This window comes from Rhizopus delemar, genomic scaffold (genome assembly GCF_000149305.1).
Source record: "Rhizopus delemar RA 99-880 supercont3.4 genomic scaffold, whole genome shotgun sequence".
In the NCBI taxonomy this organism is placed as follows: Eukaryota; Fungi; Mucoromycota; class Mucoromycetes; order Mucorales; family Rhizopodaceae; genus Rhizopus; species Rhizopus delemar.
The window spans coordinates 2,823,746-2,839,479 of record NW_027137830.1 but is presented as its reverse complement, the minus strand read 5'-3'; the positions used below and the strand labels follow the sequence as shown (position 1 = coordinate 2,839,479).

The 15,734-nt window shown below is 34.6% G+C and overlaps 8 protein-coding genes across 8 annotated transcripts; 5 read left to right on the top strand and 3 right to left on the bottom strand.

Annotated features, from left to right (window-relative positions):
• Window positions 1-203: 203 nt before the first annotated feature.
• RO3G_06552 (uncharacterized protein) lies at window positions 204-1,374 on the top strand (the record flags this gene model as incomplete). Its single annotated transcript, XM_067661142.1, has 3 exons — window positions 204-312; window positions 369-958; window positions 1,015-1,374. 3 exons carry the CDS (start codon window positions 204-206, stop codon window positions 1,372-1,374), a joined length of 1,059 nt encoding a protein of 352 aa, XP_067517243.1.
• Window positions 1,375-1,703: 329 nt separating this feature from the next.
• Window positions 1,704-1,959, bottom strand: RO3G_06551 (uncharacterized protein; the record flags this gene model as incomplete). The annotated part of the gene is made up of 2 exons (XM_067661141.1): window positions 1,704-1,783; window positions 1,836-1,959. The coding sequence occupies 2 exons, from the start codon at window positions 1,957-1,959 to the stop codon at window positions 1,704-1,706; spliced, it is 204 nt and encodes a 67-aa protein (XP_067517242.1).
• Window positions 1,960-2,269: 310 nt separating this feature from the next.
• On the bottom strand, window positions 2,270-4,013 carry RO3G_06550 (ATP-dependent RNA helicase DHH1; the record flags this gene model as incomplete). The annotated part of the gene is made up of 5 exons (XM_067661140.1): window positions 2,270-2,742; window positions 2,799-2,979; window positions 3,071-3,796; window positions 3,849-3,915; window positions 3,976-4,013. The coding sequence occupies 5 exons, from the start codon at window positions 4,011-4,013 to the stop codon at window positions 2,270-2,272; spliced, it is 1,485 nt and encodes a 494-aa protein (XP_067517241.1).
• A 250-nt stretch (window positions 4,014-4,263) lies between these two features.
• On the top strand, window positions 4,264-4,449 carry RO3G_06549 (uncharacterized protein; the record flags this gene model as incomplete). The annotated part of the gene is made up of 1 exon (XM_067661139.1): window positions 4,264-4,449. The coding sequence occupies one exon, from the start codon at window positions 4,264-4,266 to the stop codon at window positions 4,447-4,449; it is 186 nt and encodes a 61-aa protein (XP_067517240.1).
• A 4,073-nt stretch (window positions 4,450-8,522) lies between these two features.
• Window positions 8,523-10,291, top strand: RO3G_06548 (uncharacterized protein; the record flags this gene model as incomplete). The annotated part of the gene is made up of 7 exons (XM_067661138.1): window positions 8,523-8,724; window positions 8,871-9,026; window positions 9,090-9,417; window positions 9,472-9,781; window positions 9,842-9,993; window positions 10,062-10,149; window positions 10,283-10,291. 7 exons carry the CDS (start codon window positions 8,523-8,525, stop codon window positions 10,289-10,291), a joined length of 1,245 nt encoding a protein of 414 aa, XP_067517239.1.
• A 1,419-nt stretch (window positions 10,292-11,710) lies between these two features.
• RO3G_06547 (uncharacterized protein) lies at window positions 11,711-12,670 on the bottom strand (the record flags this gene model as incomplete). Its single annotated transcript, XM_067661137.1, has 1 exon — window positions 11,711-12,670. The coding sequence occupies one exon, from the start codon at window positions 12,668-12,670 to the stop codon at window positions 11,711-11,713; it is 960 nt and encodes a 319-aa protein (XP_067517238.1).
• Window positions 12,671-13,469: 799 nt separating this feature from the next.
• Window positions 13,470-13,794, top strand: RO3G_06546 (uncharacterized protein; the record flags this gene model as incomplete). Its single annotated transcript, XM_067661136.1, has 2 exons — window positions 13,470-13,664; window positions 13,720-13,794. The coding sequence occupies 2 exons, from the start codon at window positions 13,470-13,472 to the stop codon at window positions 13,792-13,794; spliced, it is 270 nt and encodes an 89-aa protein (XP_067517237.1).
• A 301-nt stretch (window positions 13,795-14,095) lies between these two features.
• Window positions 14,096-15,556, top strand: RO3G_06545 (uncharacterized protein; the record flags this gene model as incomplete). Its single annotated transcript, XM_067661135.1, has 2 exons — window positions 14,096-15,416; window positions 15,513-15,556. The coding sequence occupies 2 exons, from the start codon at window positions 14,096-14,098 to the stop codon at window positions 15,554-15,556; spliced, it is 1,365 nt and encodes a 454-aa protein (XP_067517236.1).
• Between the last annotated feature and the right edge of the window lie 178 nt (window positions 15,557-15,734).

Below are 15,734 nucleotides of genomic sequence, written 5' to 3'. Positions count from 1 at the left end.
ATTGCTTTTAAGCAATAAGAAATGGGGACCTTGTAAATATCAAAAAGCATCCTTTTACAAACAACTATATTAAGAATTTATCTAGTCATGTCATGGATTAAATGGTATGCATACCCTTATGGCACTGGTGCTGTAGTGATTACTCTCGCATGGACAAGTAGTCAGTTCATATTTGCTATTCAAATACACTGAACGTAACTCAAATGATTTCACAAGGCCCTATGTGGGGTTTATATATGCTTAGAATGCTCATGGGTACCTTATATAATCTTTTGGGAATAAAGTTCAGCGCCTGTTTGAACAAATTCATGGGTAGGTCTCACCTCGCTTTATTTATCTCGGATTAAATGACGAATAGTATCATATAGTTGTGTGGGTTTTTATTGGTTCTTTGGTCATCATTATTGGCGTTCCAGCTTTAGCATCTACTCACAACTCAGCTAAATGGGTTTTCACCGAGTTTATAAACAACACAGGCTATGAAAATAATGGCATGGTGTTCCTTATTGGCCTTCTACAAGCAGGATGGGCATTGGTTGGATACGAATGTGGCGCACAAATCGTGGAAGGAACAAAGAATGCTGCTACTACTGCTCCCCGTGGTATTATCATATGCGTTATTGGTGCCATTATTCAGGGATTCGTTCTTATTATTTCAACTCTCTTTTCTATTCAAGATGTCGATGAATTACTTAACTCAAGCATGCCATCTGCCACTTTTTTTCTACAATCCACAAACAATCCATCCGTCACTGCTTTCTTTCTCGTCATATTGCTTATCACTCAAATCGGATCTCTTTGCAATTCCATTTTAGCTACTGCACATGTTGCTTGGGCAATGTCTCGAGATGGCTGTCTTCCCTTCTCTGGATTTCTCTATAAACTCTCAGGAAAGAACAAAATTGCTGCTAATTGCTTAATTATGCAGTTGATAATTTGCATAATCATTATTCTGCCAGTAAGTGAAATATATACATACAAGTACGCAGGTGCGTTTACAATCATTGCAAATAGTCCCTTGGATCTACCGTCTATTGGGAGGCAATTATGAGTGCAGCTGTTATTTCAATCAATGTGTCTTATGGTATTCCGCTCTTGTGTCGATTAATTTGGGTTCGTAACAACATGCCCAAAGGCCCATTTAGTCTTGGGAAGTTTGGCCTTCCACTCAATTTCATTAGCGTTGTTTGGGTGTGCTTTTTTGGAGTTGTACTTTGTTTTCCTTCAGTTGATCCAGTTGATCCAGAAACTATGAACTGGGCTTCATTAATGATAGGAGCTGTGATGCTCTTCTCCATCTTTTTCTGGTTTACCTCTGGTCGCCATAAATATGGAGCACAATTCAAACAACAAAACATGCAAAGTAGTACATAGAAAAACATTGTTAAACATACGTGCTTAAACTAGATTTACTGTCTCTGTATTTTTAAACAAATAGTGTTTAATAAAAAAAAAAAGAGCTTGTTGCCTCAATAATCGTAATAATTCATTCATACTAAATAAAAATGATCATAGTCAAAGTGATTACTGCGTATTTTCTTAAAAGCTTAATTATGTCAACATCCTGTGCGTGATGCTTTTTCTGCTTATACTAATGAAAACATACATTTAAACAATAGCTTTAATGATTAAAATAAATACAGTTAATAAACAAAATGCTGACATTCTCAAATCAATACATGGTACAGCCAAGTTTCTTCCTTTTACTTTCTACCAGAATTTCTGGCTTCCTTTTCCAGGTTTTCTCTAAAAGCCTTCATAAATTCACCGCCTGTCTTTACACCTGCAGAACAAAAATGTCAGGATTTATAAACATGAAATTGCTCCAAACCTACCTTTTTCAGTTACGTTGGAGACATGGTGATGTGTCTTGGCTGCCATACGATTAAATAAAGGACTTGCCAAGAGACGTTCGGTAATGAATGAGGAGAACCAGAAGTTGACAATCTTTTGAAACATATTACTACGAAGATAAAGGAAAGATTAAAAAAAAACTGTCGACCCAAGGCTTATTTTCTGCAGGCTTTTTTTGTGTACCAATGAAAAGTACAATTGTTTGATTGGTCAGATTGAGTACAAAAAAATTTTATTCTTTGGAGATACAAGTGCAGATGAAAGCAAGTTGAAAGCAACAATTGGATTATTTAGGGAAGTGTGATTAACAGTTTTTTATGAAAAAACAAAAAAGTAAAAAGAAAAGGCAGAAAAATCTTCTAAACTTATTTACAAGAAAAAAAAAAAAAAAAGAAAGGTTGAAACAAAATGAAAATTACTGGCCTCTCGGTCCCGTATAATGACGGCCGCCTCTTTGGTGATAATATCCACCACGAGATGATTGACCGTAATTTCTTCTCTGTTGTTGTTGTTGTTGCTGCTGCTGTTGTTGCTGTTGTTGCTGTTGCTGTTGTTCTGGTTGAACTTCTCGTTGCTGTTGTTGCTGACGCATAGCAAGAGCCAATTGACGATTAGGTTGCTGTACTTCAGTTTCTTCAAGAGCATTAGGAGCCACATAAAGCTGCTTATCAATCACAGGTGGGATGGGCTGAATCTCAGTTCCCAATTCGCGTTCTATCTTGTACAAATTGAAGCGATCTTCATATGTGATCAAGTTGATCGCCAAACCAAGGTGACCAAAACGACCAGAACGGCCAATACGGTGCAAATAGGTTTCGGCATTTTTGGGAAAGTCAAAGTTAATGACTACATTGACTGCTTGAATGTCAATACCACGCGTCAAAAGATCTAATAAGGTTCATTTTTAGTACAATTCTATCCGTTGTTGATTTTATCATTGTTACCGGAGCAAACCAAATTACGACAAACGCCATTTCTAAAATCATGGAAAACACGATTACGGTGACTTTGAAGCATTTTTGCATGAGAATAGAAGCATGAGTAACCCAATTCAGTGATTTTTTTAGCCAATAGCTCAACACGGTTGGTAGAATTACAGAAAATAATAGATTGATTGATTTGAAGCTAGAATTTTGATTTAGCTTTTTTTTTTTTTTTTTTTTTTTTTTTTTTTTTTTTTTTTTTTTTTTTTTTTTTTTTTTTTTTTTTTTTTTACCTTTGAAAATAAAGTATTTAAACAATGAACCTTGTGCTTTTCTTCTACATAAGCATAGTACTGGGTTACACCACGCAAAGTCAATTCGTCCATCAAATTGATTTCATAAGGCTTTGTAAGATGCTTGTCTTTAAAGCTCTTTACAATCATTGGGAACGTAGCACTGAATAGCATAATTTGTCTGTTTTTAGGGAAGTAACTGATAAGCTGGTCAATAACAGGTGTAAATTCTGGTGATAACAATTTATCTGCTTCATCCATGACAAACGTGTTTGCCTGGCTAAAGTCAGCCACACCTTTTGAAGCAAGGTCAAGTATACGACCTGGTGTACCAACTACCACATGAACTATCTCACTTAAACGCATAATATCATCCTTCAAAGTGGTACCACCTGTAGTCACCATCACTTGAATGTTTAGATGCTTACCCAATGTTTTACATACTTGAGCTGTTTGAAGTGCCAATTCACGTGTAGGAACAAGTAAGAGTGCTTGGATTTTCGACACCTTATTGTTGATCTTTTCTAATGTTGGAATGACAAAAGCAGCCGTTTTACCCGTACCATTTTTAGCTCTGGCTAGAATGTCACGATTAGCCAATGCAATAGGAATAGCTTCTTCTTGAATAGGCGAAGGTCGTTCAAAACCGGCTTCAAAGATACCCATCAGTAGTTCTCTCTTCAAAAAATAATCTTCAAATTCATTGCCTTTAGTAGCAGTTACATCCTAACCCAATTAAAATCAATAGATGTTCTTGCATTTTTACTAATCATTATACCTCTGTTTGTGGTCGAGTATCTTTTCTGGGAAGCGCGAGATTTTGTTTCCAGTTTTCAGTGTCATGACTGTTGTAAAAAAAAAATTAGCTACGAGCAACTGTATAAAATTTTGTTTTTAAATAGAACCTCGGTTGTTGTTGTGGAGTAGCTGAAGAATTATTCATGATGTAAATTTCTTTAAGAAAGAAAAAAGCAAACTGTACAGTGCTGACGGTCTCAAATGGCGGATTCAAAAATTCAAGCAGCGGATTTTAAAACGTCGTTTTTTATACTAAAAAAAATCATTGACTGCAAGCAAAAAAGCCAATGAGAGACTGTTAAAATTCTAATCACAAGATTTTAGAAATCAAATAGCAGACTTTTGTTGTCAAGTAGCATTTCATCTTTATTTAACTTTTTAATATTATTTTAAACATGGACGACAATACCCACATATTTTTAATGGAAGATGGTCAACGAAAAATTACTACAAAAGATGATGAAGCAATGGATTACATCGTTGAAGGAAATGAGTTCAATTTGAGGAATTTGATTAATTTGACAGAATGTAAAGAAACACATGTTCCTATTGATCTTGACTCCGAAGACGAAAACCTCTAAAATAGAGTAACAGCTGTGACTGAGAAGGTAGACTAAATATTACGCGCAGGTAATACTTACAGAATCGATGCATATGAAATGGCTACAATGCAAATTGCTTAGAAGACAAGTTCAAAACCAAGTATTTAAAAAGTCCATTCTTAAAAAAAGACAAGCTTCATACAATTTTTGGGTAAGTACTCTCCTTTCTTACAAATCCAAATGCTAAAACGCTCTACTTACCAGTAACGATGAACAACCCCGAGGTAGCAAACTGCGAAAAGATAGACAAGCAAGAAAATCCGATGGAGGGTTGAAGTAATGTACAAGGATTTAGAGCAACAGTTTTTGCACATTGAGATCAAGTGGCCTAAAGCCGTGGATAAAGACAATATATACCACCCTCACTTTGTCAAGTTAGCAAATATGATGAAAGATAAAATCGATTACATGCTTTTAAAAGACTGTCCTGATGAAATAACAGTTTATAGTATGCTTATTGGAAGTAAGTTGGTAAATATGCTATATATATTAAGAGATTCTAAATATATCACTTTTTAGGTTATAAAGTGATGGTATATGCTTTGGACTTGGTCTACACTCACGTTTATATCTGTTTATGATAAACAAAGGAATTTTGCAAAGGAACAATGCAACTATTGGCTATCTTTGAATCTACGACGCTTCAGCGTTCTATAAAAATCATAGCAAAAGACACTAAAGACATAAAAGCTACAAGAGGCTCGAAAAGATTATATTTGCTTTTCACGCTTTTTATTTCATAATTTAATACCTCTTTATTCACATGTACCTAAATAAAGTTTACAATACCCACACACAAACAGCACTGTCCAATGAAAAGTGTCTAAACTTGAAACACGACAACATTTTTTAAGACCTTTCTTTTTTCCTCCCTTTTTTTCTTTTCTTTTCTTTTCTCTTTGTTAGAAACTGTTCTAGTTTCACTTTGTAAAAATTGCTTTTGTTATGGTCTGTGACACCTTGTTTAAAGACAAGCTGTCCATGCTGTCTGGGCTGCACTGCAACCTAACACACATTGGTGATTCAATGTGCAGATCTGAGGATTTAGCTACTTGGCATTATCCAGCGGCGTGTTTGTGCAAACAGGCTCTTCTCTTATCTGCGGCTCTTGGGTAGTCCATGCGGTTACAACAGTAAATGCTTATGTTTTTGTTAGGAAATATCGAACCAAAAGCTATTTCGAGTAACATGGCAGGCCATCGCAATCTTTTTTTACCGGTGACGACTAGTGTGATAGGGTCATGTTTGGGTTATATCACCAAGTGGCTGCTGTCAATCTGGGCTGCTGTCAATCTGGGCTGTTTGGTAGTCGTGGGTGAGCTAGCATCCCTTTTATTCTTATTAGTTCAGAAAGTTGCTTGGGCCCAAATGTGAGCCCCTCATGATGGATAAGCTTTAGGAATAGAGCTTGATTCATCAAAGGTAGGAATCAGAAGACGCGTTGACGCGCATCGTACCTCCTTTAAGGTTCCTTAGCTTAAGGTATCGTATTGGCACTTGGATACTTTTTGCTGTCACCTCTTGTTTTTGGGATCAGATGTACTTTTACCTTCTCGTGGTTGATCCTGTTAATCAAAGCTTGCTCTGTAAAAAAAAAGAGTAGGCTTTGAGAACTAAGAAAAGTACTCTTTTTTTTTTTCTTTTTTTTTAGTTGTTTCATATTTAATAAACAAATAAATATTGTTTCATGGTTATTTTTTTTTATTTGTCTCAATTAAATTTTTGTAATGAAATAAAGTTTTTTAAAAATCAATTGTTCAAACTCTATGGCACCAAGAGTGTCAATCTCAAAGGACTTTTGCAATTTGAAGTTGGTTTGCAAAAAATAAATTAACAAAAGAGATAAGTTGCCGATGCAGCTTACGAAGGTTGGATATTATGAGGCATTATTTTGATTTGTTTTGTAAAAAGCACTTTAGAATTTAAAAGTATGATTCTTTTTTTTTACTTTGGGCATTACTCTAGAGACCATATTGCAATAGGTAAGGTAAAGGTGGCAGTTGTGATGAAATTTTGCCTTTAGTAAATCCTGTATATAGAATACTCATGTCGTATAAGACAATAAAGTGCGATTCTTCCATGCAAATGCTCTATTGGTATCATTTAAAAACCAAAATGCGAAGCATCCATCAGTTTTTTTGTTGAGCATCTAACTACCAAATCAATTTAATCACTTTTTAGTTTTATTTTCACAAAGGCGTCATATCAGAGCAAAATTACGCTTAAAAATAATTTATTTATAAATCAAAGGAAGCCTATGAGATGTTTGTAGATGCTTAATTTATAAGGAAAATGTAATTTGAAAAGAGCAGGGCTTGCTGTTTTGGCTTAATACTATGATCTGAAATTTAATGGTTTTTATTGGGTAAAATGATCTGAGATTATAGTTGATAATATTATTCTATTGGATAGGTTGATTATTCATTACGAAGAAAATTGAAGTGGAGTTATTATCTGAATGGTTCCAGAGCAAGGTATAAAAATGCGTCAAAATGGTGTTTTCTCTTTCTCTTTTATATAATACGGGCATGAGCAGAGTCGTGGTATTTGCGAATCTTTTTCAATGGGCAATATCGCGCTACTCATCCCCTCGATTGAACCGTTGCTTTGTGCTTTATGTACGAGCAAGTGCATTGGCTACAGTCATCTTTTGAGTTTTATACTCATTAGACGCTAATCCAACTGCACAGATATTTATCAATTAATGACAAAAATTAAATGAAAAATTTGTTGTGAAATCCAGAGAAAACGAGTCAGTAAGAGGCTTGAATATAAACGGTTTGAACATACGTACACAGTTAAAATAGACTGAGTTATACTTTACGATATCTTAATTCATAAATAATGATATAAATTTGACTTTAATATTTAGTGGCCTATTTAAATTCGTAAGCCTTTCCTCTTTTCGACTCTTATATGCCGTATAAAAAGAAAAGTTCGAGTCATGGCTAACATGTCACATTGAAATTGAGATGAACTTCTTCAATCCTCATTAAAGTGCCAACAAAAAATTCTTTCAAAAAATTCAATTTATCATTACTAAATACATCTATCTCGAAAGCAACTGTATTGGTTTTTTAAAACAAATAGCACCATCTACATAAATATAAGATTGATTGATTTTCAATCAAAGATAAACCATCCAAATGATAATGGATGTATTAAACGAAAGATTAGTTTGAGTGTATCTACAAGCATCAGCCTGCCTCCATTCTCTGCCGCACAATTGTACCCGAATTAAAATTTCTTGAAAGGCTGAGGTTTTCTGAGCTTAAATGTAACCTAGCCAAGTCTCCTTTATGTTTTTGTTACGACACCAAAGGATGCTCTATATTAGACACTACATAAAAAATCGCATTAAAGAAAAGATTTTTAATGCTGTTTATGCGCTCCTCTCAGCATACAACTAAAGTGGATGATATTATGATAGCTTATTATATAGAGTTTACATCTAACTTACAGGGATTTTACTATACCAAAAAGTAACATGCGTCACTGCGTTTGAGATTTGGTTGGTCATATATGTTTGAAGCCTTTTCTATTCTTAAAAAAAAAAGCCACACTGAATACAATTGATCTAACAATAACTTGAGTTTTCATTACAGGTTAAACGAAATTTTAACTTTCTATGGCTTCATTAAAAAAAAAGCATTCTTAATGGATTAATTGCAGCCAATAAAAGCAGTTACGAGTATTGAAATGCCTACTTGATATGATCTAATTCGATTGGCAGAAAGGATTTGTAAAAATCAACATTAACAATAGCTTGTTATTTAATTACAATAATAGCTGGTAGACAAATGAAGCATCAAACAAGGATACATGTACAAAGATGATGTTATCAAACCATTTTACATATTTGAATGTATTAAGAAAAAAGCTTTATTTTAACAAGCCAAACGGATCTGTGGAATTATGTAATTTCAGCTGAATATCTGTCGGGAGGATGATCTTTGTAAAAGGCAAGTAATTTCTTTTTTTTTTTTTTTTTTTTCGCATTTATTTTATTTTTCTATTCTTTCTGTTCAACCAATAGAGTATACTTTTTTAGAATGAAAAAAAGAAATAGTGAACCGCAAGAAAGTTCTATTCTGACTGGGCAGAATTACGGAAGCAGCAGTTATCAAGCAATTCAAAATGGTGAAGGAATGGACTGGAATGTCGAGATTGACGTCAAAGGACAAGTGAATACAGGACCAGAAGAAGATAATGTATCATTCTCATTTAGCAAACTATTACAATATACTGGACCAGGTATGTAAATATGGGATAATCAAAATATCAAGCAGCTATAATAATAAATACTTATTCTTAGGTTGGCTCATGTAATTCAATCTCCATGATATATTCAAGGACATGAATCATTAAATAAATCTGTGTTAGGTCTATTGCATATTTAGATCCAGGTAATTTGGAATCAGATCTTCAAGCAGGAGCCATAGCTGGACATAAGCTACTGTGGCTACTCCTTTGGTCTCATATGGCAGGACTTTTGATCCAAACACTCTCTGCAAGACTGGGTGTGGTAACACAAGAACATTTAGCACAACTGGTGCGTAAAAATTACAAAAGACCGGCGGCTGCTGCGATATGGATGTTTACACAACTAGCAATCATAGGATCGGATATTCAAGAAATCATTGGGACAGCCATTGCTTTAAAGATTATATTCAATCTCAAGCTATGGATAGGTGTCATGATCACTGCGACTGATACATTCCTATTTATGTGGTTACAGCAATATGGAGTACGAAAGATGGAGATATTTTTTATGAGCTTGATTGGGGTTATGATTGCTTGCTTTTGGGTTGAGATGTTTGCCTCCCATCCAAGTATTGATTTATTACTAAAAGGCATCTTGATCCCTGAGATTCCAAAGGAAGCTAGAGTTCAGGCAGTTGGTATGGTAGGATGTGTTATTATGCCACATAACATGTTTTTGCATAGGTAAGATGAAAGATAGAGATAATAGCAGATATTCACATGAAGCTTGATATATAGTGCCCTTGTCATGTCACGCCATTTGGGAAAGAACCCTAGTGAAAAGAAGAAAAAGGAAGCCAATTTTTATTTTGCAATTGAGTCCACTTTAGCCTTGATAACATCTTACTTGATTAACTTGGCTATTGTCGTTGTATTTGCCCAAGTGTTTTACAAGCCAGGACAGGTGATCACCCAGCTGCCTGGTTTGTACGATGCCTCTGAAGTGCTATCACGAACACTTGGGAAGTATGCAAAGTATTTTTGGGCTTTAGGATTATTGGCTGCTGGTCAGTGTTCAACAATGACAGGCACTTTGGCTGGTCAATATGTAAATAAATAGAGCATGACATAAATGGCTTTTACGTTAATGGACTCATTCTTTTATTAGGTTGTCGAAGGGTTTTTAGGCGCTATCTTTAGAAAACAGTGGCATCGTGTTGCTGTGACACGAGCTGTTGCACTTGTTCCTAGTATGCTTGTTGCAATTTATGCAGTTGATCGATTTGATACAATGGGGGAAATTCTGAATGTTTTACAGAGGTAGAAAAACATTAACAAGCACAGAAAAAGGAAGGGAATGAATAACTCATACGCGTTTTTATGTATAGTCTCTGTCTTCCTGCAGCCATCATACCTATATTAAAGCTTACTGCCTCTTCAAAAATCATGTCTAGCACTTTCCAAAATTCAGCATTGGTAAATGCCACTGCTTGGTTGGTTTCCTTCATTGTAATTGGATTCAATGTTCATTTGTTTTTAAACTATTTAGACGATTTGGATTGGCCCACTTATGCAGTTACCTTTGGGTTCATTTATTTTGTTTTTGTAGCTTATTTAATATACATACCCCTGGACGTACCTACTGACCATAAGGAGATTGAAGTGACTGAAGAGGGCGAGTGATTATAAAAAGTTGATTATATTAAATTATGCATCATTATTTAATAACTTATTTAAAGTAAAAAAAAAACCAGTCAATAAACGTCTTTGAAACATCAGAATGAATGTTCTTTAAACTGAAAAATAAAGGTTAAAATAAGGTGAAAGATGTAGCCAATTAAATTTTATTATGTTTTGTTTCTTTTCCTTTCTTTTTTTTTTGTTTAATAAAAGAGGGTTGATTAATTGAATTATATTGCTTTCGTTGCTCTCACAGACACAATGGCGTTCAGTTTAGGAACATGCTTGGGACAAAAGATGTCACCACCGTGATAATGAAAATTGGCTAAAGTTAACCGACATCCTTCATCTTTGCACTATATTTCTTGGTTAGTCTCAAAATTAAGCCCAAAAAAAACTTTATTTTTCACCTTGAAACACGTTTTATGATATACACGACCATTCGCTTCTACTTTTTCAATAACGTAAACCCTTCGCATACAATTGGTGCAAGTGTCCATTTTTAAGAAGAAAGAGAAAGAGGAATATCAAAAAAAAAGAAAGACCTTTATAAATGTAACTGCCCCTCTATTTTCTTCCCCTTTTGTTTCCATACATAAGCTTAAGTGATCCATAATCTAGATGCTTTATTCACTTTCTTTTCTGTACTTGACATAATATCTTTTTACTGTTTATATTTAATGCTTTTGTTTAGAAACAAGATAAAGACCATATTCCCTATTGCTTTTTTTTGTTTTTGTTTTCTTGCTCCCTTTACACTCCTCTCTTCCCTGTTTCTTATTCTTCCTTAATTAAATTTCTACTACTGATTCAGCTGCCTCCTGAGAAATACAATTTTGGTGGCACAAAAAACGTTCAATAACTCTAAATGTTGTTTATTCACCACTGCTTTATCATCCTTTCCAAAGAAAATAAGGGGCGAAACTTGTTATGCTTCTGAATTGAGTCCACTTGGTGTTGACCGAATATCGTAAAACAGCCATTTGCCTTTTAAATGGAGAGGGGCGTTTTTGCCTTGCATATGTTTAATCTTCTAAAGTGACAGCCTAAATTTCTATACTTTCTGTAAAAAAAAAAAAAAAAAAAAAAAAAAAAAAAAATTGATTGAATCTTTGACAGCTCGTAATATATACATTTTTTTTTCTTGGTTGTCTATTATGATCAATTCTTAATTTTACTGCGACACCAATTTTTATATAACATGTACTTAAATTAGAAAATGAATGTAACATTAAACAAAGATGCAATGCATTTTTCTAGCAAACTTGTTTTTTTTCTTTATTAAAAAAATCTTTTTTATCTTCTTTTGCAAAGCTTTATTGTAAATTATGTAAAAGAAGCTTTTCTTCTACGGCTGTTATTTAAAGGATGCTGGGATTGTGGGGATAACATTGGCATAGATGGGCGTAGATAATGGGTCAAGAACCATTTGTTGCATTAAATGTAGCATAGCTTCCTCATTTTCTGGATTGTCTTCTTCATTGTACATACCTTTACTGCTTCTTGATCGTCTCCTATGCAAAGACCGAGGCGGATCATAAGCCATATCGTTCATTATCCAAGTCTGAGGTGGTGGAGGGGGTCCTTGATGATGTCGTATATGATAACTCATACGAGATGGCATTGGACCAAAGTTAGGATGTGGAGGTGGCGGAGGAGGGTGCATGGAAGAGTAAGGATGAGGCTTGAAGAATCCACCATCGTCTTCAATTGGATAATTTTCATTCTCATACTGAAAGTCTTGACTGGGATCTTCTTCTTCATTATTAAATGAGCACTTGTCATAGTAATAGTTATTGTAAGGAGGATAGACTGGATGATCATCTTCATATAAGGGTCCTTCTATATCGTTCAGTGACTTTCTTCTTTCTAGTAAACTCCCTTTTTTGTTTATTTCATCTATTATCATTGCATCTTGCTTCTGCCTGTATCTTTTCTTATTCGTCAGCCTCATCTCCTCCTCCAAGTACTGATTTCTTGCCGTTACGTGTCTTAGATGGCGATGTAAACTCATTTTCTCTATCGCAAATTGATGACTCAAAGCTTCAATCTCCTGTCGAAGAGAATAGTTTTCCATTAGAATAGCCTGTATATCTTGAGCAGAAAGTTGGTCCACCCTCAGTTTTTTTCCTTTCCCAAAAGCCATATTAGACTTGGATCGTTTACTGTTTTGATTGTAGGACGGCAAAGGGAATGTGTTGTTATTATTGTCATCAAACTCTCCTACTTTTTGATCATCTACATATTGGAATCGATTGACATCTCCTTGATTAATGATATCTTCTCTTTGACTACTGTTACTATCCTTTATTGACATAACTAAATAATAAAGAAGGAAAAAACAAATAACGAAAGGTGACTTCATTTGTAACAATACTCTTTTTATATTGTTAAACAAAAACAATAGATCATGTGCATAACATAATAGTACATTTAACTTCTGAAGTCTTATTAAAGCACAAATAGCTTATAGAAATAAAATAATCCCACGTATATTTTACTCTTCTTTTGGTTTATTTTTCAAAAGCTTTCGTTTTAAACTATTCACTTTTTAGGATTTATATAAAAATTGCTTTAAATGTGAGAAAGGCAAAACAAAAGAGGTATTGGATTTTTCCAAGGAAAAGTCCGGGCCGGAAATTGGCGGATTCATTACAACACATTGGAGAAGTGGATTCCTTTACCAATGTGATAAAGCAACGAACCTGATAATACTTTCTCTTTCAGCTCTCCCATAAGCACCCATTCATAACAATGAAGTAAACATCATCAATCCATCATTATCCAAGCAATAAATCTTACATATTATTTAGGCTTGAGATTTGTTCCTTCTCTGGTCAAAAGATCTATCCTGCCAAGGGTAAGACCTACGTTCGTATTGATTCTAGGTAAAGTAAAATTATAATAAAAATGACATGTAATTCTAATTATTCTTTATAGAGTAAGTTACTTGTGGCATTGAAAAAAGCTACTTATAATCAAGAAAAACTAATTAAGAAATAATTGTATAGACCTTCCGTTTCATCAACGGTAAGACCGAATCTTACTTCCTTCAACGTTTGAACCCTCGTAAGATCAGATGGACCGCTATTTACCGTCGTTTGAACAAGAAGGGTATGACCGAAGAAGTTCAAAAGAAGCGTTCTCGTCGTACTGTCAAGCACGAACGTGCTGTTGTTGGTGCCTCTTGGGATGCCATCCGTGCCAAGCGTAACCAAAAGCCCGATGCCCGTGCTGCTGCTCGTCAAGCTGCTATTGCCAAGAGCAAGGAAGCCAAGAAGACTGCTGCTGCTGCTAAGAAGGCTAACCCTGTAAGTTTTTTTTATAGTCGATATACAATGATGCTTACTTTTTTTTTTTGTCTAGGCTGCTTCTCAACCTAAGGTCAGCAAGCAACAAGCCAAGGGTTTCGCTCCTAAGGCTGCTGCTACTTCTCGTTAAATAAAATGAATTTTGTTATTTGTGCATGATAATAATTCGAACTTTTTGTTTAATTTTTTTTTTTTTTTTTTTTCTGTTTTATCAGTAAATTTCATTTTATGAGGAAGTGCATATATTAGAGCAATGAATGCGAAGGCATAAAATCTTCCTCTTTTCGTTATTCAATAACTTACATTTTATCCGAAAAAAAATACCCGCATCTAAAAAATTACATGTTGTACCAAATGCTGAGCGAGGAATAAAAAAGATCGCTTTTTCTCTGCACCTTATTTCTTTCTTTTATTTTTTTTTTCTTTGCAAAATGTTTCAAAAGTCATTTTCAAAAAGAAAACAGGAAAAGAACAATGAAAAGATTGAAGCACTTAACCGTACAGAATCAACATCATCTTATATGCAATCACGTAGAAAGATATATGTGAATATGAAAGTACCAGAGGAAGATATAGAATCACACTATGTCAGTAATCGAGTGAGAACAGCCAAATATACACCAATATCATTTATTCCCAAGAATTTATTTGAGCAATTTAGAAACGTAGCCAACTTGTACTTTCTATTCTTGGTCATACTACAATGTATACCGCTATTTGGAGTCGCCGAGCCAGCAGTATCAGCATTACCATTGATTGCCATCTTAGTCATTACAGCTATAAAGGACGCAATCGAAGACTGGAAGAGAAATCAAAGTGATAACCATGTCAACAACTCAAAAGTACTCAAGTTAGCCAATTGGAAGAATGTGAATATACCAGATATACCAAAAGGAATTTGGTATTACTTTCATGTTGTATTAGGTTTCCTTTCGTTACTTTCTGGCTCAGAAAATAAATACGCTCACCAGTACAGACAAATCAAAATTAACAAAAAAGCGAAAAAGATTATCAAGGAACACAAGACTCCAGTAATCCAACAATCATCCAAAAGTTTAATGAAATCTGTTAGACAACGATCTGATACAATAAAATCTGAATTATCAAACATATTTAAACCAAATAACTCTAGCCAAACATTAATACAACAAAAAAAGTCTTATTACAGGCCTGGTTCAATACCTCATTCGGTGCTTTATCGTATCGATTCGGTAGACACTAGAAACAACCCCTCTACATCTACAGATGCAACAGCAGTAAATACACAAACAAAATGGAAACATGTCAAATGGAAAGAACTTAATGTGGGAGATTATGTTAAGTTAGAAAATGATCAAGATATTCCTGCTGACATTGTCATCCTGTCTACCTCAGAAACAGACAATATTTGCTACATTGAAACTCAAAACCTGGACGGTGAAACAAATTTAAAGCAGCGTCAAGGTTTACCAGGAACAGCAACGTTGCATAACGAGCAAGATTGTGAACAAGCTCGGTTTTATATCGAAAGTGAACCACCTCATGTTAATATTTATCAATACAATGCTGTATTGAGGTGGCAAGTAGATGTAAACGATACGGAGACAATCAGGTCAGGCGTGTCGCATGAAAAGGCGGATGCTGTGACCCACAACAATTTACTCTTGCGTGGATGTGTGCTGAGGAATACAAAGTGGGTAATTGGTGTTGTTGTATACACTGGAAGTGAAACAAAAATCATGTTGAACTCTGGTAGAACACCTTCAAAACGTAGTAAGATTACCAAAGCCACAAATCCACATGTAAAATACATACAATTTTATGCAAGAAAAAATCCTTTTTCTCATCTCTCTCTTTTTTTTTTATTAGGTCATTGCCGATTTTTGCATATTAGCTGTTCTTTGTATTGTTAGCTCAATAATGGATAGTGTGCAGTTTAACGGACGAGGATCCTCTCGATATTTTGATTTTGGAATTGAAGGGTCCAATGCTTCTTATTCGGGATTTTTAACTTTTTGGTAAAAATGAAGCAAGTGAAATGAATAGCATGTGTTAACGGCAAAATCAGGGTTACACTCATTCTATATCAAA